Below are 27,795 nucleotides of genomic sequence, written 5' to 3'. Positions count from 1 at the left end.
TTAAATTAACCAAAGTTCTTTTTAATTTACATCTGAAAAACATTGGCTACAGGAACCATTTAAAAAAGTTATTGCCCCAACCACATAAAATTGAACATGAAAGTGTCAACCACAACATTTATCATGTACATTAAAGAGTAGTGCCTCCCACAGCAAGACATACAAATCCAAATAGTGCAACAGTCTACTTGTTCTATCATTTTTTTTTTATACAAACTATATTTTATTGAACAGCACAAATCATTTTGGATCAAATTCAAATACCTTAGAAGTTATTTTATTTGAAATTTAACCAAAGTTTACTGTGTTGCACCCCACACATACAACTCGGCAATCAAAATTGAACATAGACGTTACACACGGGGGAAAGTCCCCATTCGATGAGAAAACCTATCACATCAAAGCAGTGAGTGTGCCATGATCTAATCAATGCTGTGATATAATCAATCACCATTTTTTCTTCATATACAAAGGAAGCATTAATTGCAACAAATAATTATAAATTGTGTCGCCTAATCAAAAGTTAAATTAACTTATTTCTGAGGCACAGACTTCCAATGGTGATGCATTAATAAGTAGTACACACACCCAACCCAAAACCAAGTTAACAGTTTTGAAATGTACGAGATATAACAATCCAATACAGGATTCTAAACAAACTAGACAAGATAACAAACGTCCAGGTAGCCCATTGTGACTTTGCAGATAGGGTATGCCATTTTATTTTACAGTCTCTGTTTCCCAGTGGTGTAAAGTATTGAAATACTTTAAAGTACTACCTAAGTAGTTTTTTTGGAGTATCTATACTTTACTTTACACTTTATAATTTTGACTTCACTACATTSCTAAAGAAAATAATGTACTTTTTACTCCACACATTTTCCCTGAAACCCAAAAGTACTCTTTACATTTTGAATGCTTAGCCGGACAGAAAAATTCACGCACTTATCAAGAGAACGCCCCTGGTCAACCCTACTGCCTCTGATCTGGCGGACTCATAGAACACATGCTTTGTTTGTTAATTATGTCTGAGTGTTGGAGTGTGCCCCTGGCTATCCATACATTTAAACAACAAAAAAAGGGTCCTGTCTGGTTTGATTAATATAAGGAATTTAAAAATGTATCCTTTTACTTTTGATACTTAAGTATATATATTTTTTATTAACTTTTGTTACTTAAGTATATTTAAAATCAAATACTTTGACTTTTACTCAAGTAGAATTTTACTGGGTGACTTTCAACTTTTACTTGAGTCATTTTCTTTTAAGGGATGACGATTGGGTATGAAGATTGGGTACTTTTTCCACCACTGCTGTTTGCTCTTCTGGGGGACTGTGAGCATCTTGTTTCACTCCACAGTGCAGGTCTGTAGAATATAACCTTTGACCCAATTTGGTCCCATTGTCAGAGGGGTCACTTGCAAGATGCTGGACTAGCAAGCCCACTATAAACCATACGGTCTAAACCATATAGACCATTAGACACTGGCCCAGTTGTCATGTAAAACGGGGATTCTAGCTGTACTTTAGCCTGGTAGAATCCAAAAACATGCTACAAAGTTGCATGTTACGTAGTTGAATGTTACGTATTAGAATCCGCAGGTTACGTATTTGAATCCGTAGGTTACATTGTTGAATCCTAAAACTTGCTAAAGTCAACAGTATACTGTATTTTCTGCAGTTGATGGCTAAACTGGTCTAAAAAGATTTCTACTGTGTAATAGTGTACGATTTATCACTACTGTGTAATAAATAAATAAAATGTTTATCTTCTAGCATAGTATTCATCTGTTTGTCCTCAAATGTAATTTAATTAGATAAATATGTGTCCGACATATTTTATTAAATCTAAGGCACAAAAATATCCTCCTGTCATGCTCTGTAAAAATGTGACTTTCTTGCGTCAAGATCTAAACATTTTTTAAAAAGTGTTATGCAATGTTGCATCAGCCCTGTACTAAGAGGCATAACACCCCACAATGCACTGTTCATAGCGCTAACCTATCAAGCACAGAGGTTGGTTACGTAGATTTCCTATTCCAACACAGCAGTTCACTGTCTAACAGTGTTTCTACTATAAGCAGATAAAACACAAGTTAGCTATACCCTGACAAAAGTATAACATAATGTTAAGTAAAGATATTGTGTCAAAGTGAGTCCTGATTGATTCCTAATGTGTTTATTTGTGCATGGGCAACGCTCTCCCATGTCCAACCATTGTGACGGATATAGGCAGTGAGCAGGGTCTTTTCTAATTGGACAAGTCCAGGTAGTTTCTTATTGGACAGTGTTTGTTATTGGACAAGTCTAGGTAGTCCTTTCCTTCCGTTTCAGTCTGTTTTCATCCATTTCAACACGACCTAGATGACTTGAGACAGTAGAACATTTCCACTGTGCTGGTACAATGTTTCTCTCTGCCTTAGCTCCCTCACTGCTCAGCGTTTTCCATGTCTTCAGACTTCTCCTGGTCTTTGTGGTCCTGCTCTTTGTCCTCCTCCTGGGGCTCGCCCTCCTCCTTCCCCCCGTTGACCTGAAACTTGTCATGTGTCCACTTGGGGCTGCTGTTGTTGTTGGTGTGGTTGTTGGGTAAGCCAACGCTGGCCTTCCGGATAATGAAACGGCCCCTGCTGCCACGCAGGAAGTTCCCCCGTACTCGGTTGTCCACCCACTTCCTCTCGCCCTCCCTGTCATCATGCTGAAGGAGAAATGGAAAGACAGGAAAAGAGAGAAAGAGTTAATATCTTGAAGTGAGCTTGAAGGTAATACCATTGTTAGCAAGTTCAAAGGAGTTGTGAATTTGGTGAATTCACCGATTAGACTTGAGGAATGAATTCATTTGAGGATGGAATGTTGTATATAGGCAAGAGGAAACAAAGATATAATTTATAATGGCATGTGTACAAACCTACCAAGTAGTATTTTCGGCTCTTGGGGGTGTACTCTGGGTCCCAGTCCTCATTCTTGGGGTGAACTGGTATGCCCATGTTAGCGGTATTACTGTTGGAATTGTTTCCCTGGTAATTTTCCCTGTTCCAGCCCCTTCCTCTTATTCTAAATTGCTGCAATATGAGTCAGACACAAAGAACCCAAATCATAAAAACAAGAAGACAATAATTATTGCACAAATTAAAATAACTATCCTTGAGTTTGATTTCCGGTAAAAATCTTTCCAAGTGCAAAGTCAAAGAAGAAAACAAACGTGCCATCATGACATATTTTTCTATTTTAAATGTTTTGTTTCAGGTTAGTTGTGGTTGTACTTTGTCTTGTTCTCTTGATGATTGTATTCTTTATTAGACCCTTTACTTTCCTAAATTAATATGAGTGCACGTCCATGAGCAGACTTACAAAGCCTCCGCGTCCTCGTCCCCTCTCCATGGGGCCGCCATTGTCCCCCCGAGGCCCCAGCCTGGCCTTGTTAAAGCCTTCGTCTTTGGGCTCAGGCTCCTCGTGGGGATAGTCTCCTCCCCTGTGAGATTCGGCAGATGAAGAGGAAGAGGAGGATCGAGAGCGAGATTGCTTCTTCTTGTTTTTCCTGGAGGAAGAGGTGAAGGTTGAGGGACCAAAACCCCTTTTAAAAGTCAGTTTATTGTTATTGACATTTGGCTCCATTGCTTGTCTTGTAAGACTCTGGCTAGTTTTAGATATGAACAGGACTTGTAAAGTAAATGTAGTAAATAGAATGTAGTAAAGTAAAGTAATTGTGATACTTGTGATAGAGAAGTGGTTCTAAAAACTCTCCTCAGGGACCCTCAGACCTTTCACAATTTTGTTGTAGCTCTGAACTAGCTCACCTGATTCACCTAGTCAAAGGCCTGATGATTAGATGACAAGTTGAATCAGGTGTGCTAGCTATGCAATAAATCAAATACGTGGAACGGCTGGGGGCCCCGAGGAGAAGTTTGAGAACCACTGTTATAGAGTTGGTTGAACATACTTGGACTTCTTGTGGTGCTTGGAGGATTTCTCAGCGGACCTCTCCCTGCTAGCCTCTGGGGAGTCTCCTGAATCTCTCCCCCCATCCTGTTTATAATCACTCTCCCGGGTGGAATATTTTTTACGGCGCTCAATATCCAGACGAAGGTCCATTGAGTCACCCTTCATTTTTTTACCTTCGTCCTGTGCAGGTAAAAAGAAAAAGAACACAAGGATATGGACATGCTATGGGTTAGCGTGGAGAAGTGATGTCAGTCTGCAGTCAGTCTTGTTTGCACACTGCATGCGAGGGGCCGGGAGAACTGTTACAAGACCATAAATAACCAACTAATTCTGGGAACTGCCCGTTTAACGGCTGCTGTGTTACAGTTGACCGGCATAAGTGAAAACAGACCTTTCTGGAACTACACTGAACAAAAATATAAACGCAACATTTAAAGTGTGTGTCCTATGTTTCAAGAGCTGAAATAAAATATCCCAAAAATATTGCATACGCACAAAAAACGTATTTCTCTCAAATATTGTGCACGCATTTGTTTACATCCATGTTAGTGAGCATTTCTCCATTGCTGAGATACTCCATCCACCTGACAGGTGTGGCATATCAAGAAGCTGATTAAACAGCATGATCATTACACTTGTGCTTGTGCTGGGGACAATAAAAGGACACTCTAATATGTCACGCAACACAATGCCACAGATGTCTCAAGTTTTGAAGGAACGTGCAATTGGCAGGCTATTGCCAGAGAGTTGAATGTTCATTTCTCTACCATAAGCCACAACGTCATTTTAGAGAATTTGGCAGTACATCCAACCGGCCTCACAACCGCAGACCACATGTAACAACGCCAGCCCAGGACCTCCACATCCGGCTTCTTCACCTGCGGGATCGTCTGAGACCAGCCACTTGGACAGCTGATGAAACTGTTGGTTTGCACAACCAAAGAATTTCTGTACAAACGGTCAGAAACCATCTCAGGGACGTTCATCTGCGTGCTCGTTGWTCTCACCAGGTACTTGACCTGACTGCAGTTCGGCGTCGTAACTGTCTTCGGTGGGCAAATGCTCACCTTCGATGGACACTGGCACGTTGGAAAATTGTGCCCTTCACAGAATAATCCCGGTTTCAACTGTACCGGGCAGATGGCAGAAGGCATGTATGGCGTCATGTGGACGAGTGGTTTGCTGATGTCAACGTTGTGAACAGAGTGCCCCATGGTGACGGTGGGGTTATGGTATGGGCAGGCATAAGCTATGGACTAAAAACACAACTGCATTTTATTGATGGCAATTTGAATGCACAGAGATACCTTGACGAGATCCTGAGGCCCATTGTCGTACAATTCATCCGCCACCATCACCTCATTTTTACCATATTAATGCACAGCCTCCTGTCGCAAGCATCTGTACACAATTCCTGGAAGCTGAAAATGTCTTCCCTGGAAACCCATTTCATGAAGCTCCTGACAAACAGTTATTGTGCTGACATTGCTTACAGAGGCAGTTTGGAACTCGGGAGTGAGTGTTGCAACCTAGGACAGACAATTTTTACGGGCTACATGCTTCAGCACTCGGCGGTCCCGTTCTGTGAGMTWKTGTGGCCTACCACTTCGCAGCTGAGCCGTTGTTGCTCCTAGAYGTTTCCATTTCACAATAACAGTACTTACAGTTGACCGGGGCAGCTCTASCAGGGCAGAAATTTGACRARCWGACTTKTTGGAAAGGTGRCATCCAATGACGGTGCCATGTTGAAAGTCACTGAGCTCTTCAGKAAGGCCATTATATTGCCAATGTTTGTCTATGTTGATTGCATGGCTGTGTGCTCTATTTTATATACCTGTCAGCAACTGGTGTGGCTGAAATAGCAGAATCAACTAATTTGAAGGGGTGTCCACATACTATTGTATATACAGCACTGGAAAAAATTAAGATACCACTGGTTTTACTATTTATGGGTATGTTTTTAGGGTAAAATTAACATTTTTGTTTTATTCTATAAACTACTGACAACATTTCTCTCAAATTCCAAATAAAAATATTGTAATTTAGAGCATTTATTTGCAGAAAATGACAACTGGTCAAAATAACAAAAAAGACCTTGAATAATGTCAGACCTCGAATAATGCAAAGAAAATAAGTTCATATTCATTTATAAACAACACAATACTAATGTTTTAACTTAGGAAGAGTTCAGAAATATATATTTGGTGGAATATCTCAGATTTTTAATCACAACTTTCATGCGTCTTGGCATGCTCTCCACCAGTCTTTCACATTGATGTTGGGTGACTTTATGCCACTCCTGGCGCAAAAATTCAAGCAGCTCGGCTTTGTTTGATGGCTTGTGACCTTCCATCTTCCTCTTGATTACATTCCAGAGGTTTTCAATGGGGTTCAGGTCTGGAGATTGGGCTGGCCATGACAGGGTCTTGATCTGGTGGTCCTCCATCCACACCTTGATTGACCTGGCTGTGTGGCATGGAACATTGTCCTGCTGGAAAAACCAATCCTCAGAGTTGGGCAACATTGTCAGAGCAGAAGGAAGCAAGTTTTCTTCCAGGACAACCTTGTACGTGGCTTGATTCATGCGTCCTTCACAAAGACAAATCTGCCCGATTCCAGCCTTGCTGAAGCACCCGCAGATCATCACCAATTTTCCACCAAATTTCATTGTGGGTGCGAGACACTGTGGCTTGTAGGCCTCTCCAGGTCTCACACCCACTGTGAAATTTGGTGGAGGATCGGTGATGATCTGGGGGTGCTTCAGCAAGGCTGGAATCGGGCAGATTTGTCTTTGTGATGGACCCTGTCATGGCCAGCCCAATCTCCAGACCTGAACCCCATTGAAAACCTCTGGAAAGTGATCAAGAGGAAGATGGATGGTCACAAGCCATAAAACAAAGCTGAGCTGCTTGCATTTTTGTGCCAGGAGTGGCATAAAGTCAACCACATTCCAGAGGTTTTCAATGGGGTTCAGGTCTGGAGATTGGGCTGGCCATGACAAATCTTGAGAGGCCTACCAAGCCACARTGTCTCGCACCCACTGTGAAATTTGGTGGAGGATCGGTGATGATTTTCTGAACTCTTCCTAAGTTAAAACATTAGTATTGTGTTGTTTAAAAATGAATTTTAACKTATTWTCTTTGCATTATTCGAGGTCTGACAACACKGCATCTTTTTTGTTATTTTGACCAGTTGTCATTTTCTGCAAATAAATGCTCTAAATTACAATATTTTTATTTGGAATTTAAGAGAAATGTTGTCAGTAGTTAATAGAATGAAACAAAAATGTTAATTTTACCCAAACACCTATATATAGTCAAACCTGAGAAACTGATACTTTTGCAGTGGTCTTTAAAAAAAAAAAAATCCCAGAGATGTATAGTGTATCTGTGACCAACAGATTCATATCTGTATTCCCAGTCATGTGAAATTCATAGATTAGGGCCTAATACATTTATTTCAATTGACTGATTTCCTTATATGAACTGTAACTCAGTAAAATCTTCTAAATTGTTGCATGTTGCGTTTATATTTTTGTTCAGTGTACTTTCCCAGGTTTACACAACACAATGTTGAACCTCTGCGATACAACCGGACATAATGAGGTTACAAACTCCGGAAGGTTGAGTTCATTGACTTTCGCGCTGTTTCATTCCCCTAAAAAGTTTCTGTTTTGAAGAGAGTTCAACGTAGCCATACCGCAAAATGGTCTCAGTCCGATATCATCAAACGACCGAAGTTATAAGTAGGCCTAGAGACTGTATAAGCACTCTATAAGTACAACAGGTTTTCCTTTTGACTATATTTCCCCTTATTTGTTGAAGAATAATACTTACTATGACATTTGTTTAGAGTCCTTTGAATGGCTTGGACACAGGAGCAATTGGCCGTTTCCATTTCTGACCCCTCATGTTTTTCGACTCAATGGTCTCATGGGGGCTTGTACCCACAGTATAACCAAATCATCATACGTGGAGGGGGAGYATATAACACACAACAAATTCAATGTGCCTCGTTTTGCATTTGCTTTTCTTTTAGACGTTATGCATCTCCCTTCAAAGACAAGCACAGGCTTAGACGGAGAACGCAGTCTAAAGGGGGATGGCTGGCTCACTCGCTCGCTTGCTGTTGTTTTGTCASTTTTCCAAAATACTTCATATTTCAAAAATGTTCAGTCACCTTGTAACTGCCATCCCCGGAGCTTTTCATCCCCTCAAACAGGTGAGAGTGTTTCTTAAAAGCACTGGGAGAAACATCAATTCTCCTGCAAGAGAGAAATACACAAGGTCTAACTTTTCCACAGCTCAGGTTGCAAACATAACATGAGGAAGGGATTACTCTAAAACATTTTAGGTCCGTGCTGTTAAGATGAGGACTGAAATGACTGCAATGAATTACTCTTAGTTTCAAGCCTGTGCTGCTCAGGTGAGGACTGAAATGACTGCAATGAATTATTCTTATTTTCAGTGATGATCAGATGAGGACTAAAATGAATAGTCTACGAGCGATGTATAGATGTAACTCCAGGATATCACATAGCAAACAAGACCACCATTGGACCTGCACTGAATGACAAAAAGGTAAGACAAATACCTGTGCAAGCTTTGATAAAACTAGAGGTGATGCCACAGCACACTGAAGGTGAGATGGTCACTCAGAAGGAGACTCTACCTGTGTATCTCGGGGCTCTTCCTTGGCTTCATCGTTTCTTTTTGCGCAGCTCTTCTTTGGTACATGGCAAATCGCTCATTTAGAGTCATTCCGTTGGATGGAAAGTGCTGTGCTGTAATCAAACAGGAACCAGAACTTGTGTTACACAACAAATATGACCGTACGTTCGGTGCCAATGCACTTTCCCATTACTTTAAATTCACAAGTTACATACAGTATTACCGTGTGACCATAAAAACAATATTTTCAGCTACTGCATCAAAGATTATATATATATTTAAATGTGATTTTATCAGCCACATAGGGTCATAAAAGGTATAATAACTATGCAAATGTGTCATAGCAATGAAAACCGTTTTTGGAAACCTCTCGAAACCAAATGAAATTACATAACATTTGTGCCTGAAAAACGATTCCATGTTTTTCCGGTGTACAGCAATATTTTTCCATAATCATTCCCACACAGGATTGCATTGCAGGGCTAGATTCACAAGCACTTGGCAACCCTTTTCAGTTTGAACTATCAACTGATATACTGTATAGGCTATATAAACCTTTTGATATCGCAATTGCACCTTAACTTGCACCTGTGTAAAAGCACAGCTAGCAGCGAGACTGGTCAGTTGCAAAGGATCAGAGGTGAGAGAGGTCAGTCACCTTTAATGTAGTGGACAATGGTGACAATGTGCTGTGCAAACAGCTCTGAGGGACTCCTTTGTAACTGTGTGGCCTGAAYGTGCTGGAAGATAGAGCGAAACTCCTGCTCCTTTTTAGTAGGATGCACAAGATCCCGTGATAACCTTCGCTCACCAACCATAACACCAGAGGAGCTGGGGAAGAGACAAAACAACAACAAAAACATTTCATTTGATGTTTCACCTTTGCCCTTTTTGGCAAAAATAAACAGAGAACAAAGAATGGGATCTTTCTCATGAGACTTTTATAAACAACACCTGAAAGATTTAATCGGGAGAGGTCATTTCATTATCTCAGTTGTCTTAGCACACATCTTAATTCATTTTGATAAAGCTCATGGTTTCATAGAACTATGACTCAAAGAGGCTATAAAACATGGTCCAGGCCTGAGCCAAAGAGTGTGTCTCATGATTCATGGCTTCCTGCTAATGGAGATCGAAACCTACCTAAGGCGATAAGGCATCAGAGTCTCTATGTGAATCTATATGATGATGGTGCATTCTGCTTACCTTGCCACGTCATCTCTGAGGGAATCCATTCTGAYGCTGAACTCCGCTCCTCTTTTCTCAGAGGCCCTTGGGGGAGAGTCCTCCCCCCTGACCATGAACATCTCCCGGTCAGAGTTCCTCCGTGGTGCGGGTATGGGGGACCGGCTGGAGGCAGCTTTCTCCATCCTCCTGTCTTTGCTGACGTTCTCCGGGGAGAAGCCTCTGAGCATGCCYGCTATGGCCTCTCTCTTGGCCAAGGCCGCAGCTATGGCCGTGGCCTTCTCCTGCTTCTGGCTGCGGTAAATCTCCTCCGCCATGGCATCAAGATCATCATCTTTGGCAGACGCCTGCGAGTAGGCCAGGTCCTCCCACTTGCCGAAGCGCTCCTCAAATAGCTCCCTGGCMGAGAGGGTGACTTTGACCTTGGGCTTGGGCGACCCGTCGTCCTCCCGGTCACGCTCTTTGCGGAGCACCTTGGGACGGGACTTGGGTATCATCTCCTCRTCCTCTTCCTCGCCATCGCAGGAAAAGAAAGGGGAGGCTTTCAAGAAGCTGTTCAACGACACATTCCCCTCATCGTCAAAGTCTTCCCTGTACTTGTACTTCTCGTTCTCCCCTTTGTCGGGCTCTCTGTCAAAGATGCCCCCAGAGGCCTTCATGCCATTCCCTTTCTCCCGCTCCACATCCCCATCATTGGTTTCCATCTCTCTGCCATTCTCCCAACCAGACTGCTTTTTCTTATGATTGTGCTCTTCCAAGAACCTAGACAATGGCGAAGAGAGAAAGAGAAACAACTGTGTTAAAATGCATCTTGGACACCAGTTCAGGTGAGTGCCCTGCAACTTAATTACAAAACAATGTGAAAGAAATAAGGACGCTTGTCAATAGGTAAAAGGTAGGTAAAAATCCCATTGATTGTGGAGGACTTAGGGTAATGGATGATACAGCTATAAACATAGAATATGACGGTCAGCAAAAGATCTCCCCTCTTCAAAGGCCCAWGCCATGAGGGATTTGTCATGGTTAGTGCAGCGTTGACTGGCCAAGAAAACACACACGTCTCAAAACTCCCAAGAGTCCGTAAAGCCTTCTCAACTTACAAACTCCTGTTTCAGCATGCTATGACGACCACCACTTCCCTAAGGGCTTAGGTCCAAGGAAAAATACCAGGGACAAATTATTCTATGTGGATTCTATGTGGTGCATGACGCATTGGGAAAGAACCATGAATTCTAAATACAAATAAAAGACTCTCAGAGAAAGAGTCCTAGACTCATACAATTGGCACGTTGCAACTATCCACTAACCACACTAAATAAAAAGGTTTCAAAAAATATGACAGATATTTCCTAGCCTTGAAAAGGGTCTTTGACCAAAATGTTGACAATAATCATGTGCTACAATGTGAAAAATGTGAAAAATGAAAAACATGGTAGTGTGTGTGTGTTAACCTTTCATTTCTAAATATATTTCATAAGTGGCAAAGAGAAAAGGAGAAAAATATTTGTATTACCTTTTGAACACTGAGGAGATAGCTGCTTTATCTCCTGCCAGGTTGTCGTCTTTAGAGAAGAAGCCAAAGCCAGAGAACACAGGTGTGGGGCTTTTCTGAGAAGGGCTTTTGGTGGAAGGTGAACTGCCCACTGTCTGTATTTGCCATGAGGGGGCACCATTGGAATTGGAGCCATTAGCATTAGTGCTTTTAGGAGAGGGACTAGACTGGGTCGAAGCTGGGGCGCTCTGACCAATGATAACAGCTGAGCGCACCTGAGGACTTGACTCCTTGGGGCTGGTGCTGTTGCTGTGATCCGTCACGCCCTGCCAGTTAGCCTTGGGATTGTCCCCACCAGCGCTCCCATCAGGCCCTGCAGACCCCCCTGTTATCTCCACGGGCTCGCCATCTCCTCCTCCTCCTCCTTTCTTCTGGACCTCCTTGGAGGCAGAGCGCTCCTCCTTGACATCCTTAGAGTTCTGCGTGGCCGACCCAGAGCCCGACCTGCGTGTGGGAGAGGAGGAATGTGAGGAAGAGGAGTGGGGGGAGCGYCGGGATCGGGGCGAGGAAGAGCGGTCCGAGACCTTGGAGTGGCTGTGGGAACGAGGGCTACCCGAGCGCTTTTTAGGGGTACGGGATCGTCCCCGTCTCGGGCTGTGGGGGTGTTGCTGCTGCTGTTGTTGCTGCTGCTGCTGTTGGGGGTGCTGCCTGTAGTTCTGCCAGTTATTGGGGCGGTAGTTGTTGTTGTAGCCGCCTCCCCCACCCCTCTGGAAGCGCCCCCGTGGGAAGTAACCACGCCCTCGGCCTCTGAAGTAGTAGGGCCTCCGGAAGCCTCGGTGGTAGCCCCGGAACTCACGGTTATTATTCTGGTACTCCCTTGGGTAGTTCCGCTCTCGGTTATTGTGGGATGGAGAATGAGATCTGGAGCGCGAGCGAGTGCGGGACCTAGAGCTTTGAAAGTGGGAGAAAGAGAGAAGGGAGAATGGAGAGAGAGATGAAAGGGAGGGAAGACAAAGAAAAGATGACTGATTACACCTTCCATTGTATAAATCTCATTAGAAAAAAATGCTTTGAGGAAAAAGGTGTGCAATGCTGTTTTTCTCAAGACTATAAACAACCTTATATTATGAGCAATTCATTTGTTTGTGTTGCTTATKAAAGTGATGCTGTCCTCCTTCTAAAACCTTTGAAACAATTAGGCCAACACATTTTGTTTTCAAGTTCACATTTCCATGAGAAATGTGATGGGTCTACAGCTTAAATTCAAGTGATTTCTGGTTACAGGAAAAATAAAAAAAGTGACAGATACTCATGTACTTAGCAGTTGTGTKTTTGTAAAGTATATCATAATCCCATGTACAGGTAATGACATGGCACACTGTGATGCATRTGTGTGCATCTGACAAATATATTAACAGAGGTAGCAAATCACATCTTAACATTTAACTGCTGGGAAGTGGAAATACATGGGTGCACAATGGAGCAATGGAGAAAAACAGACTTCTCGATTCGTCTAGAGACATGGCTGTGAGGTTTACCCAGTCCACATGGTGGCTCCATAGCACCATGGACGCTTAAGCATAACAGAGGTAGCCTTCAGTACCACTAGACAAGTTTCTCCAGTTTCTAAAACAATCTATCGCCTCTGTAAGTATTAAGATTTAGTTGACACATATGGTCCATCTTAGCTACAGTGAAGAAAACAATCTCATTTTAAAGAGGATACATCTCTGAAACTTCTTATCGCACGATCCAACAATAAATAGACTGGTAAATAAGCAGAATCCTTTGATAATAACATATGAGTTAAAAGTCATTAAAATCTCAAACTGCTCAGCAGCTATGCACTGCAGTCAATATTGCCCTGTGCAGGCAAAGATGGATAACTTTCACAAATAACAATGAGAAATCCAAACTACAGTCAGCATTAGAGAAAAATACCTAATATGACATCACTTAGACTAAAAGCACACAAAATCGAAACAGAAAACCACCATTGACAGAACAATCTAGTACTTCTAAATAAGACCCATCTGGAAACCTTTGAAGTAAATAACAAAGCCCTGCTGTACTACTCACCCCGTGTGTTTTTTCATTGGAATTAAGAGTAAGYAGAGAAAGTAGTGCACCGAGCAGCATTGCACACTCACATTGAGAGCAAGACAATCTGCATCTCTTATGCTGAGCACTAGTGGAAAGAGGCGGTCACATGGGCCATATGGGAAAAATGTCTACTCTAATCCTTCAAAGCAAAAGGAGGGGGCTAGGCTTGCCAATTACCCTGGCTGGCCAGCCTGCCCAGAAACCTAGGCTAAAAGGAGCAATTCAGTCAGACAGCAACTATATACAGGGATTTAGGACTAGAGGTCGACCGATTAATCGGAATGGCCGATTAATTAGGGCCGATTTCAAGTTTTCATAACAATCGGAAATCGGTATTTATGGACAACGATTTGGCCGTTTTTTTTTTTTTACACCTTTATTTAACTAGGCAAGTCAGTTAAGAACACATTCATATTTTCAATGACGGCCTAGGAACGGTGGGTTAACTGCCTTGTTCAGGGGCAGAACGACAGATTTTTACCTTGTCAGCTCGGGGGGGGGGTAACGATGCTTCGACGGTGGCTGTTGTCGATGTGTTCCTGGTTCGAGCCCAGGTAGAGGCGAGGAGAGGGACGGAAGCTATACTGTTACACTGGCAATACTAAAGTGCCTATAAGAACATCCAATAGTCAAAGGTATATGAAATACAAATGGTATAGAGAGAAATAATCCTATAATTCCTATAATAACTACAACCTAAAACTTCTTACCTGGGAATATTGAAGACTCATGTTAAAAGGAACCACCAGCTTTCATATGTTCTCATGTTCTGAGCAAGGAACTTAAACGTTAGCTTTYTTACATGGCACATATTGCACTTTTACTTTCTTCTCCAACACTTTGTTTTTGCATTATTTAAACCAAATTGAACTTTTTTCATTATTTATTTGAGGCTAAATGTATTTTATTGATGTATTATATTAAGTTAAAATACGTGTTCATTCAGTATTGTTGTAATTGTCATTATTACAAATAAAAAAATTTAAATCGTCCGATTAACCGGTATTGGCTTTTTTGTCCTCCAATAATCGGTATCGGTATCGGCGTTGAAAAATCATAATCGTCCGACCTCTATTTAGGACAGCTAAAATCACAGTTTTATGAATGAAATGGTCTAATATTACATAATACAGCATCTACAGCATTTWCAAACCAAACAATGTAGGCTATCTTTGCATTGGATTTCAATTTCACTTGAAATGCTAARGATTTCTGTCTACATGGAGTACTTTYGATGAAGGAACATTTCATGGAATGCTTACATCTAAAATAAGTCATGTTTGTGYGTGTGTGCCGTCTTGTATTGCGAGAGGGTAACATTTCACACACTGTAAACAGTGATAGGCCAATCCAGGGTCAGTGTTGACTTTCATGTTCAAGCCATCTCTTTTCTGAACTMACAGAACTCAAGACCATGGCTTAATAGTGCCATGCCATGCAGTGCCACTCCCCGGAAAAGAGCTGCCATGCACTCCATTTTAATAGACACAAAACAATTCTGCCAGCAGCAAGAGTGGCCGGTGGCGTCACACTCAAACCACAGTTTCCCTTGCAAATTAACAACATTGCAGCCGACTGACAGATAACCCACACCCCTGCCAAGGAATTTCCATTTAGGACTACAAAGCAACATAGTAAAAGCACTAGGTAGATGTTGGACATGTAGCCTACTAAGGAATGCCAATATCGTAGTAAGGGAAAGGTGATACCTAGTCAGTTGTACTGAATGCATTCAACTGAAATGTGTCTTCCGCATTTAACCCAACCCCTTCTGAATCAGAGAGGTGCGGGTGATGCAAATAATTCTGAAATGTTTCTGGTGCAAGTCAAAGGCCTGTGTAGTAGTGGGAGAGCTCATTACAAATGGCCAAGTACCAAGTCTCACTGAGGCAAGTGTGCCATCACAGCACCAGAGCTCTTTCCCACATACATCAATGTCCTTTGTATAAAGTGCACCAGACCCTGGGTAAGGCCCGTAACCAATAGAAAGCTGTTGTCGCTCTGCAGTTAATATGAGCGCCAACTCACCATAAACCACAGGAAGTGGATGGGTTTTGAGGCAGGAAATCAAAAGATGTATGCTTCAGCACCACTGCACACTCAAATATTACGCCACGGACATCTGCAGAAAGAATGGGGTGTCAGCTATGACATGACACCTCGACTTTGAAAAAAATCTATTTTGGTTATTGAACTACAGTAAGCGAAGTGGATTTACACTCATTAACAGAATTGCATCATGGGTCTCTGATCTGGATATGAATGTCATTCTCTTCATGGTGGTGTATTCTAAATAGGTACACAAAGGTAGAAATATGCAATATCCTCCTTTGCATATTTGGTTATTATTTTACACACTGGCTATTATTTTAATGAGCTCAGCCACCAAACAAGACCCTGTTTGGTTGGTTCGGACCGKACCAAATCTGAACCAATTATAGACGTCTATGTTTCACAAGTTTGGACATCAAAGTACAGCACAGTAGAGCTCAGTAGAGTACAGTACAGTACAGCACAGCACAATAGAGTAGGACTCAGTGCAGTACAATAGAGTTCAGTACAGTAGAGTATATTAAATTAGAATAGAATTCAGCACAGTACAGTAGAAATCAGTACAGTACAGTAGAGTAGAATTCAGTTCCGTAAAGTATTCAGAACTGTACAGTCCAGTACAATACATTATAGTGTACTCAACTCTAGTGTGGTCTACTGTGTACTGTACTGAACTCTACTCCACTCTATTCTAGAGTACAGAACTATACGCTGCTTTTCTTTACTTTACTGTTCTGTACTCCACTGTGCTCTACTGTACTGTAATGTACTGTGCTTTCCAAATTTTTGAAACATAGATATCTATGATTGGTTCAGATTTGATCCAGTCTGGGCCAAATGAAGGCTGGTCCTGACGTTTGTAGACGTTGAAATCAAGGCTAGGGCGGACTGACCAAATGTCAACTAATTTTCAACGTCCATGGACGTCCGGTATCGGTCTGTGCTCAGTGGATGAGGATGCTGCTGGTTACAGTAAATGGAAAGAGAGGGGGCTCATGGGTAGGTGTCAGTAAGAGCCGTGAGACGTGACATTAATTGGAGGTAGAGAAGGAGAGAGAGGGAGGATTGTCCGACTCTTCACACTCTTGCTTTGACCACCAGACGACAGAAATAGAAAGGAAACCGTTATCAGCTGAACATATTCCAGTGGAAGGGAGGACAGTAGCAGGTGACCCACTTGTGGTTTGTGAGTACTATGATTTCCCATTTTAGCCTATTAAATAGCAGAAATCCCGTTACAGATCTTTATGAAATTTTGTTACCGATTTGTATTCACTTAATAATTCATAAACAAAGTGTATATTAGTAAAAACAGTATAACTAATTGATAGGTGTACCTTTACTTGTAACTTCTGTGAACTTTCATTATCCTCTCTCCTCATGAGGGTCAGAAATTAGAAAATATCTTAAAGATATGTGGGATTTTGGTAACAGAATTTCAAGGCACAAGGCAATGTTTCTTAAACTTACAGAAGGCAGAAAAAATGTTAAGTGTTGATATTACTTGGCAGGGGTCTTTAATTCAACATTATTGTGGTTTTATATAAGAATAAATCAAAGCCTTTACTTATTCCATCTTGACATGACATGCAGCTTATAAAGGCTTCATAAAGCCTTCATAAACACTACATAAATGTGTAACAAATCATCTAAGGGAAAGGGGGGTACATAGTCATTTGTACAACTGAATACCTTCAATTGAAATGTGTCTCTCTGAATCAGAGAGGTGTGGGGGGCTACCATAATCGACATCCACGTCGTCATCGCCCGGGGAACAGTGGGTTAACTGCCTTGCTCAGGGGCTGAACAACAGATTTTTATCTTGTCAGCTCGGGGATTCGATCCAGCAACCTTTCGGTTACTGGCCCAACRSTCTAACCACTAGGCTACCTGCCGATCTATAACTATATGTCATGCTTTATAAAGGGTTCATAAATGTGGCATAACTGTGTGACATAACCACCAATGTCAAATGTGACATAACCCACTATGTCATATATGACATAAACCTGTGCTTTATAAAAGGTGGCATAAGCATAGCTTAATAAAGGACTTATATATCGTATTAAATTGAGGCTTCACAAAGCATTTATAACCCTGTCAAGCATCTTGGTAGAGCACTGCAATGCCAGGATAGCGGTTTCGATTCCCGGGGCCAGCCATACATACAATATATTCACGCATGACTGTCGTTTTCATTCAAATCATCTGCAAAATGTAATATATTACATTTTTCTAAAACATTTCTAGGATGGCCCAACTTCTTAACTAAATGCAGTCAGTTACAGCAAAAAAAAGATTGGTGTGGCCTTTTAAAACCAGTTAGATTTTTTTGCCGAATTCCATTTTCTCAGTTTAGTCTTTCCGGGTTTCGGATTTTCCCAATATCTTCAGGTTTTCCCTTAGTTTTTCACACATTTTTAACAGAAAAACAACAACATTTGATTTTCTGTGTCCACAACAGTGCTCAAACTAAATCAGGGGATGAGTTTTGAGGTCTGTGAGAAATCGAAGAAACTTACATTTTTTTGTGTAGTTGCCCTTTAATTCAGCACTCATTCCCTGCACTGTTGTTTGGTTGGAGAGTTTTTTGTAGTGCAGTAATCGCACATGTGATGATTATGTATTCCATATACAGTGATTTGCATTGTGACCGCCAATGGAATGGGTGGAGTAAAAGGCCAGCAACACTCCGTATTATTCAGAACCCGATGAAATGACACCGTATATACAGTGCCAGTCAAACGTTTGGACACACCTACTCATTCAAGGGTTTTTCTTCATMTTTTACTATTTTCTACGTTGTAGAACAATAGTGAAGACATCAAAACTATGAAATAACATCATGTAGTAACCAAAAAAGTGTTAGATAAATCAAAATATATTTTATATTTGAGATTCTTCAATTTAGCCACTCTTTGCCTTGATGACAGCTTTGCACACTCTTGGCAATCTCTCAACCAGTTTCATGAGGAATGCTTTTGCAACAGTCTTGAAGCTGGTTGAGAGAATGCCAAGTGTGTGCAAAGCTGTCGTCAAGGCTATTTGAAGAATCTCAAATATAAAATATATTTTGATTTGTTAAACACTTTTTTGGTTAGTACATGATTCCATATGTGTTATTTCATAGTTTTTTTGATCTCTTCACTATTATTCTACAATGTAGAAAATAGTACAAATAAAGAAAAACCCTTGCATGAGTAAGGTGTTCGAAAACTTTTGACCGGTAGTGTATGTGTTAGGAATGACCAAAGGTGTCTGACTTTATAGTAAGTACAGCGTCATATGATATAAGGCATTTATGTATATGCTGTACATTTCAAAATGTTTCTGACTTTAAATTAAGTAAAGAACCATGTGATATAGAGTATTTATGTATGTGTTGAGAATGACCGAAGGCGTCTCACTTCAAACTAAGTACTACAGGACACTACATAGAGTGTCAATAAATRGGTTATTAACGTTCTGCTGATTTATGAAGGTTCTCTCGTGATCCACAGGTTACTGTAGGGTGTGTGAGGTATTTAAATAAGTTGATGGACCTGCAAAGCTTTTGTGTGTGTCAGAGCCAAGATGATTTGGAGTAGTCCAACCTGAGTCCACCGCAACAGGTATTCCTCTTCTGTTCCCATGCTGGAGACCAGGGCTTGATTACAACCTGTTACAATGGTGCCAACATTTTGTGGCTGATCTTTCAGTGGGGGAGTTGGTGAAATGTGTCAAAGACCTGACTGGGCCCAGCACCACACGGCATGGCTCGTTTTGGTTGTGTGTGTGTGTTTGTGCACTGAGGAACATGTAACTTGGTTGCAGAAGAAAGGCACTTTCAATTTCTTTCATCAAGGTCAGTGTTTCTTGTTGCAACATTGTCTCCAGGCTACTGCACACACACAGCACATATAAGTCTGGGATATCAACCATTCAAAGTTGTCCTTAGTGGGAGTGACCATATCATTCTAAAGGAGTGACCTTACTGAATGAAGTATTTGTCATTGTCACTAGATAACACAGTCAAAAATTCATGATTATGGCTAAAACCCGGCCCACTTCCACAATAAATCTTCTTAAAATTAGATTTTAAATCTAACCATAACTAATAAAAGCCAAGTTTGATGTGTTGGTCCTCCAGAACTTCCACACATTTGGGTGGAAGGGTCTGCGAATGAGATTAGGTGTAATGTGACTAACATTACTTGACTTTAAAGCGTAATCCAATCCTTCGACCCAACATGTCACCCTTTATAAAGCACATGGTTATATCACATTCGACATAGTTGGTTATGTCACATTTGACATGGGTGATTATGTCACATAGTTATGCCACATTTATGACCCTCTATAAAGCATGATATATGGTTATAGATACTTTGCAACACATTTATGACTGAGCTTTCATTTGACATGCTACTATGAACTTCACATGTTGGTGAWGACAAATGAAACATGTCATTCATTGAGGCCCAAACATAGCATGTATAGTCCACACATAACTTGGAGATCAGCAACCAATCAGGAGCATTTAAAAACGTTGACTAATCTACATAGCAACAACCTTTGTTGGGTCAAAAGCATTTCTTACAATCCATGTGTAGCATATCTGGCAACTCCTATCTCATTTTGAATTGTCACTCCTGTTGTTTTCCATATAGACAGAAAGACRGAAAAAATCTTTCTCCGAAAACTGTTACCTCCCCTCTTGTTTCTGTCTCAAAATCTTCTTCAGGCTCTCTACCCATGTAATGACCTTTTACAGAAAAAAAATACTTCATAARTCCTTATAAGGTGGAATATGTTGGTTCATCCCTCTTAACCTGTTCATAGACAATTTACAGACAAAATAATACGAATTCATAACAATGTCCTAGTTTGAGGTGGTCTTTGAGTTACTCACTTTGAGTAAGTTAGCTAAGTTACAGTAAGTTACGTTGTTAGCCACCTGTAGCGATGTTTCCTAGATCTGGATCGTGAGCTGCTTCTGGAGCGAGATCTGGACCAGGACCCAGAGTGGGACCGAGACTTGGACGCTGACTTCGTTGCCTTGGACATCACTGCAGGCAACCTCTTTGAGACGACAGCCTGTCAGACAAACAGAGGGGAGTCATGAGTGATCATGAGCATCTACTCAATTTCAACATTTCACCCACAGGTTCCATCGGCCCACACTGGCAACATTGAATAAGTAGAACAAGGAACATTTGAAATCAGCTAAAGTGCTGGTCATAGGATTAATAACAATGATTGACTATTATTTAATTTTTGTCATCTGAAGCCATTGCGTACAAAAACGGACATTCTTCAAAGAGGCCTACTACATAGGAGATACCCACAATTTAATACAACTTAACAAGATAAAGGATTCTTCACATATTTGAAGATGTAGAGCAAAACGACTGTCAAATAGTACAAGTGGGCGAATCTGTCCATCACTGTGRCCGAAGTATCAGGTGGYAAACTACAACCAGACGGCTAGGCCGCTGAATGATTATCTACAGTCACTGCAGAAACAGAGGGATTAAGATAAAGAGCTGTGACTCGAGAAAACCATGACAACAATGCCTCCAAGAGACATGAGGCATTCAAGAGACGCCATACTTCAGAAAAGCTTCTTTGCAAAAATGTACTAGCGTACACTAACTATTGCTGCCCAAAAAAAACTGATAGAGAACAGTGAGGATACTGCAGGTGCAAGTAACATAATCAGTCAAACCAGTTTCATGTAGTCAGTCATTTGCATTAAGGAATCAGTTTCATTCCAGTGATGGGACTGAACTTTTGACTTGTATTGGTCCCAAGAAAAGATGAGGAACCTTACACTAAGTCTGCTTAAGTATAGACTTCACTCTAATGGGATAGATGCATTCTAGGCTCGAGCCTCTATACACACTTTATATATCCAGTAACAAATGGAACAATCACCTTACATTCCACTAGCCTGTCACATTGTCCCTAATTATTGTGCTAGWCTARGAATGGTGGATGGGAATGCTTGTTCTCTCAAGAGAGAAATCCTTATAGCCAGCTGTTCAAAAATAGACTAATGGCAGCTTTCAGCAAAGATAAAAKAGGAAAGTGTAGGGGTTGTTTCACTACTTACCAAACACCCATCAGTCTCATTGTTAGGACAGAATTCTATGTTAATAGAAAACTCATTAATCATTCCAATATTTAATAGTATTTAATAGTATTACAACCCTGTTTTTGTTCCCGTGTAGATGATTTTAGAACCACTTTACGTGCAAAGGTGGAAAAGAAAAAGAGAGAAGGAGTATGAGGAGTGACAGCGAAGGCTTTATGGACACGGTGGACCAATGAAGAAATAATAACATACATGACTGATGTTTGTAACACGTTTATAACTTTCAAATCAGTCTCAGCGCTAAATGGAATGCAATAGAAAATGACAGGCAACATTTACAGGTCAGGGGCGTTACTATATCATCATTATACATTATACAGGACAGGACAAGATGGCGCTGACAGACACGGTCGCCCTGTTTCTAGATCCTAGACAACTTTGCAGAATTTTTGTTGTTGTTGTGTTATCTCTTACATTATTTGCTCAGAGCGTTTGTTGTATTATTACCTACAGCTGAAAAATAAACTTTTGGACATTAGATCAGCGGTCACTAACCATACATTTCAGCAGAAATTTGGCTTCCCTGACCTGGATCCTTTGTTTGAACTTTCCGAKGCAGCTCTATTCATCCTGGGGGCTGCACCAAAATCGCGACATCGGAGAAGAGGAAGAAGTCCAGAGAAGTGGAGGAAGAAGTGGGGCCCTAGTCAGACTCAAGCGGCGTGAATACCATCCACCGCTTCTGAGTATATTACTTGCTAACGTTCAGTCCCAGGGACTGTAACATACTCTGTTTTACGGAATCATGGCTCTCTCCGGATATATTGTCCCCGTCCATTCAGCCAGCGGGGTTCTCCATCCATCGCGCAGMCAGGAAGAAAAAACTCTCAGGGGAAAAGAAAGGCGGAGGGATTTGTTTCATGATTAACAACTCATGGTGTGATTGTGGTAACATACTGTACATGAACTCAAGTCCTTTTGCTCTCCTGATCTGGAATACCTCCCCATCAAATGCAGACCACATTACCTCCCAAGATAATTTTATTTGGTCATCATAACTGCAGTGTATATTCGACAGTACAGGGACAAAGTGGAGTTGCAATTCAATGGCTTAGACACAAGACATATGTGGAAGAGACCCCAAACAATCACGGATAATAAAGGGAAATCTAGCCACGTCAAACACAACGTCTCACTCCCGGATAAGCTAAACACCTTCTAAGCCCGCTTGGAGGAAAACAACATTGAGACACCGACACAGACCCCCTCCACTCATGAGAACTGTGTGCTCTCGCTCTCCGTGGCCAACGTGATTTAGTCATTTAAGCGTGTTAACCCTCGCAAGGCTGCCGGCCCAGGTAGCATCCCAAGCCACGTACTCAGACCAGCTGGCTGGAGTGTTCACAGACATATTCAATCTCTCCATATCTCAGTCAGTTGTTCCCACTTGCATCAAGACGTCCGCCATTGTTCCTGTACCCAAGAAAGCAAAGGTAACTGAACTAAATGACTATCGCCCCGTAGCACTCACTTCTGTCATCATGAAGTGCATTGAGAGGCTAGTTAAAGACCATATCACCTCCACCTTGCCCAACAATCTAGACCCACTACAAAGTCGCATACCGCCCCAACAGATCCACGGCTGACGAAATCGCCATTACACTGCACACTGCCCTATCCCACCTGGACAAGAGAAATACCTATGTAAGGAATGCTGTTTGTAGACTACAGCTCAGCCTTCAACACTATGGTTCCCTCCAAGCTCATCACTAAGGTCAGGGCCCTGGGTCTGAACCCCGAAGAATGCAGTCTGTTCTGGAGGCAAAGAGGGATCCAACCCAGTACTAGATGGGCGTACCCAATAACTCTGACATTGCTCATTCTGATATTGAAGAAAAAAATWATATTTTACTTTTTGGATTATGTGCGTATTGTTTCATATTGCTAGGTATTATTACTGCACTGTTGGAGCTGCACCTGCGATAACATCTGCAAATATGTGTACGCGACCAATACACTTCGATTTGATTATACAAAGTTACAAGATATTACTGGAGAGCTTTATAAGATTCACAGACTGAACAACTGGGCTGCCAATAAAGAAGAGGTCACTCTGGCTCACCTTGAATGTCAACTATGTGTGAAAAACACTCTTCGAAATAAACTAATTGAAAGGATAACATCATATGGTGCCAGACCAGCAAGTGGATTGGCTCGTGAGAGTTGAGAAGATTATCTGATTATTGGGCCTAATGCAACTGTCAATCAGTGGCCAGAGAATGTCCATTCTTYAATAGCACAATCAGTGCCTAACATGTTCCTTACCCCTGTGGAGGGTAAATACGATTCCTTAAGGGGATTCTGGCTATATTCTGAGAATGATTCATATGATCCAGCAGATGAGGTTATTCAGTCTATGGACACTCTCCATGGCATATGATCTTCGGTCTAAGTGGGCAGGGATCAAAACATTTATTTTTCATTTTGAAAAGCATCTCAGGGGGGATGCCATGAGGAGGAAATTGCAGACTAAACATTGGGAGGACTTCAAAAACGGTGCACCGGCATCAAGCAGCACATGCTAGTCGCAGAGTATATCCCTGCTACTATTTTGGTGAGTATTGAAATGGATCCCTCCTCCTGCTACTCCTCTATGGTGCTCCTTCCCTCGCTTTTCTTCATTGCAGACTGCGCTTGTTATTTTTGGCTTCCAGGGCTAATTTCCTGAAGGCACTGGAATATACTTTTTCGCTTACCGGGCACATTTCATGACTGGCATTCAGAGCGTGCTCCCGTATCCACATTTGGAAAAATAAAGGGAAACTAAACCCTGGTCAACAGATGGTATGGCATATTACGAAATTAGACATTTTKCAAAGTACTCTCTGCAGAAGACCTTTATCACCTAGTCATACACAGTTGATTTAATARCTGTAGACTATAGCTGTGTAGCTGTATAACTGCATATACTGTAATACCAAGAATCTGTTTAAAACTAATTAAGCAAACAAAAAAAACATCTGTTTTTCTCGGGACTGGTTTCACATGGCTGAGAATAAACCTTTCTGAAAGTTCTCAAATGCCTGTCAAATGAAACTAAACAGGATGAGGGCCACAACCTTTGCATTCATCCACTAGGTAACTAGAGTATAATCACTTCCTTCACTTAATTTTGTGTGACTGGTTTATCTTACTGGTAAAACCGTGTAGCGCATTGCAGGGGCCAAAACTGGGCAAACTGGGCATTCAMTAGGTAACTATTGTATCATGTATCATCATCTTAAACTTAAATAGATGCTCTCCTGAATTGTGTGTGACTGGTTTATCCTACTGGTAAAACGGCAAGGATATGTGTAGCCCACTCCAGTTGTAGTTAACTGTAACTTAATAAGTAATAAGTGTCTGTAAAGTGTGATGAATCGTGGGTCCATTCAGTCAGAGAACAGTGACCCACTTCCAACTGATAACCAGAGGCAGCTGCCTGTCTCCTCCTGACAGAGTGTGCTCCCCAGCCTAATCACTAGGATTTAAACATCCAAAAGGCTGTGACAAGCATCTACACTAATTATGTACCCTCTACTGACAGACACACAAACACACCCAAAGGGCCCCTGGTGCAAAGAGTGACAGCTGCTCAAGCCCGGTCACCTGTTTATTTAAGGGCAAAAGTTGTTGCGAACAATGGTTGGGCAACTCGATACAGCAGCAAGAGTATAAACAGACACACTCCKCTCAATCAACTACACTATCCTTAAGACCTGGATGCCTCAGAAGCAGCTGGAATCACATTTGGCATCTATATGGACCACTGAGATAACACTCGCCATAGCAACTGTCACTGATGTTGTCTTTGGTTACCAAAATGGACCAGAAATGTGGGCATCATTGTCAGGGTGTCAGAGTTTTCCCTCAAGACGTGGCTTTATAGAGGCAGTTCATGGATTGCCAAGCGGACTCTGCTGCTGGAGTCCAGATACACTGCATAGCTTCCTTCCATACAGTTCCATGGACATCATAGGATAATTATTGTTTCTTAAAGTTGTCTTATTACCAAATAAGCCCACTGTAACTTGATTTAGGCCTATTAATAATGTCACTCTCAGATAAGAATTCTTTCAACCATGACTGCGTCATTGTGATTTTCTGCAGCAAACTCAACACTGACCAAAGCTGAAAAACCAACGTTGAATTGGACAATGAAACAATAAATCACTAAAACCAAACAAAAAAACCTCACTCGATAACTGAAAGGCTGAGAAAAGTAATGTGCTTCATTTTCTCAGAGTGAGAAAATACAGCGCCCCATAGCAGTGTTCTCACTAAAAGCTCAGTGTCTGTCTACGTGAGACAGTCCCTCTGTTGGGTACAACCGCCACAGCGAGTTCACATCCACTCCCACCATCGGAGTAGGATCCATGTGCGGTACATATAATCTTTGTTGCTACTTGAGACTTCTTCAAAACCTCATCAGTCAGCACTAGAATCAGTATGTTTATTTCTTGGACTGCTGTAAATAGGTGAAAAGTTCATATGTAGCTATGTGAGCTTTTGATTTACACAACAACTGTTGTCCTGAAAATACATAGTAKAAAATGACTGAGGCATCCTCAAATCGTGAGGATATGCGTCTTAACTTGCTGCTATCAAGATGGAACTCAACAGCTAAAGGTCCTCTCTATTTTGGTCCGTTGTGAACAGCATGGCAAATGACAAGCTATCGTTCCTTATTTCAGCAATGTGGTGAGATTGTGTATATGTTAGGTCTTGCCTATTGACAGACATTTTCATTCGAATGTAGGCTAAAGCTGTAGATATCCGGTGTATTTGGTCAACTTTCAGTGGTAGCCATTCTACCGGGGCCAAAGTCGTTACATTCACACACAAGTGGCGTTACCCCAGAGTTGGCAGTGTCAAAAACTCCATATCAAATTGTCGACTTCTCCTGTGAACATTGTGGACTGTCTGAAAAGAAATGTCACGTAAATTGTGAATCCTGTGAAGAGACAAGTGTTGATACAACACACTGTAGATACAACACCCTGTAGATACAACACCCTGTAAATACAACACCCTGTAAATACAACACCCTGTAAATACAACACCCTGACACTGGAGTGTCAGGATCCTCAAATGTACACAGCATCAACTGTAGGCTAGTCAACAACAGAGCATACATACTGTGAAAGACCACAAGGCCGATTACTGTCAATCCCATTGCTTTACAATGATCCCCATGAACAGCAAATAGAAAAGTTATTCTTAGTAAAAAAAACAAAAGTGACAGTACAGTACAGCTTCTTTGTTATAAGGACCCGTGCCAGGATACCAGTGGGAATGTGGTTACGCCTTTCTTATCTGTGTACATTTGAACAGATATTATTTGCGCTAAGAGAACAATAAGCCAGGATCCTAGAGCACACTGCAACAGGATATATGATATGATGTAATGATTATTTATGCAAAGGGAGGCACAATCAACCCTGTCCCATTTTTTTGCTCATAAATCCTTTGAAATTATAATTGGAGGGGTGAACAATGAATGGGGTTTGCACTATGTAACTGATGCGTTTATGAAGAAAGCTGGATACCTCACTGGCTGACTGAACTGAAGCTCGAGCATTGCTGATCAATCAATCGACAACAAGGAATGCATTTAAAGTGACATCGAGGTTTCGACTTTCTGTCGCTTGAGATATGGTGCCAAAGAAATCCCAGAGAAATGCAAACATAACATTGCTACCGAAACGTTAGTCTATATAATAGTAACTACACTGTATCATGCCATGAGAATAACCTCACATGTGATACAGTATAGCATATATAGTAGTTGGTGGGGATACAAGGACATACTAGAGCAAGGACAGACAGGCTATAGCTTACCTCCGATGTTTCTGTTTTTTTTCACGCTCCTCTGGCGGGTCCGGGTCGTATAGCTTCTTGGGTGACAGCAGGCGAAGGATCCGTTGCTGTCACACTGTCAACCAAATAATTTTAGATGATAGGTTGCAATCCGAATAAACAGGCCAGTTGAGCTAACTTTGACTACTGTGTGTCAAGCATCGTATTGACCGAAAAATGTGCGGGAATGACGTTTATCAGCTCGTTCAACAAGCCTTTCATCAGGTCCGTTTCGTATTCATGTCACATTAAATAGCTAGAGCAGTTGTAACGCGACACTGCACTGTGCGCTCACTAGGAATGAATTCAAAGTGGAGAAATTCTCCGAGAACGCATACAATATGAAGCTATAGTACTGGCTACAGTAGAGCCTTCCTTCGC

At 41.5% G+C, this 27,795-nt stretch overlaps 1 protein-coding gene across 8 annotated transcripts; it reads right to left on the bottom strand.

The window, feature by feature from the left end:
- On the bottom strand, nt 1–27,795 carry LOC111958730 (thyroid hormone receptor-associated protein 3). 8 transcript variants are annotated; one of them, XM_023979980.3, is made up of 11 exons: nt 27,397–27,791; nt 20,377–20,516; nt 11,307–12,236; nt 9,815–10,555; nt 9,267–9,439; nt 8,610–8,721; nt 8,118–8,202; nt 3,937–4,118; nt 3,348–3,570; nt 2,905–3,058; nt 1–2,694 (listed from the first exon to the last, which is right to left on the bottom strand). In XM_023979980.3, the coding sequence occupies exons 2-11, from the start codon at nt 20,484–20,486 to the stop codon at nt 2,690–2,692; spliced, it is 2,715 nt and encodes a 904-aa protein (XP_023835748.1). In that variant the 5' UTR covers nt 20,487–20,516; nt 27,397–27,791; the 3' UTR covers nt 1–2,689. The 8 variants fall into 8 exon arrangements, with proteins under 8 accessions (XP_023835748.1, XP_023835744.1, XP_023835743.1 ...); XM_023979976.3 differs by having other exon boundaries at nt 2,909–3,058; nt 11,307–12,230; nt 27,397–27,790; XM_023979975.3 differs by having other exon boundaries at nt 2,909–3,058; nt 27,397–27,789.

Source organism: Salvelinus sp. IW2-2015, linkage group LG35, assembly GCF_002910315.2.
Source record: "Salvelinus sp. IW2-2015 linkage group LG35, ASM291031v2, whole genome shotgun sequence".
NCBI lineage: Eukaryota > Metazoa > Chordata > Actinopteri > Salmoniformes > Salmonidae > Salvelinus > Salvelinus sp. IW2-2015.
Note: the sequence above shows the minus strand (reverse complement) of the source record. Positions and strands in the feature narration are given on the sequence as shown.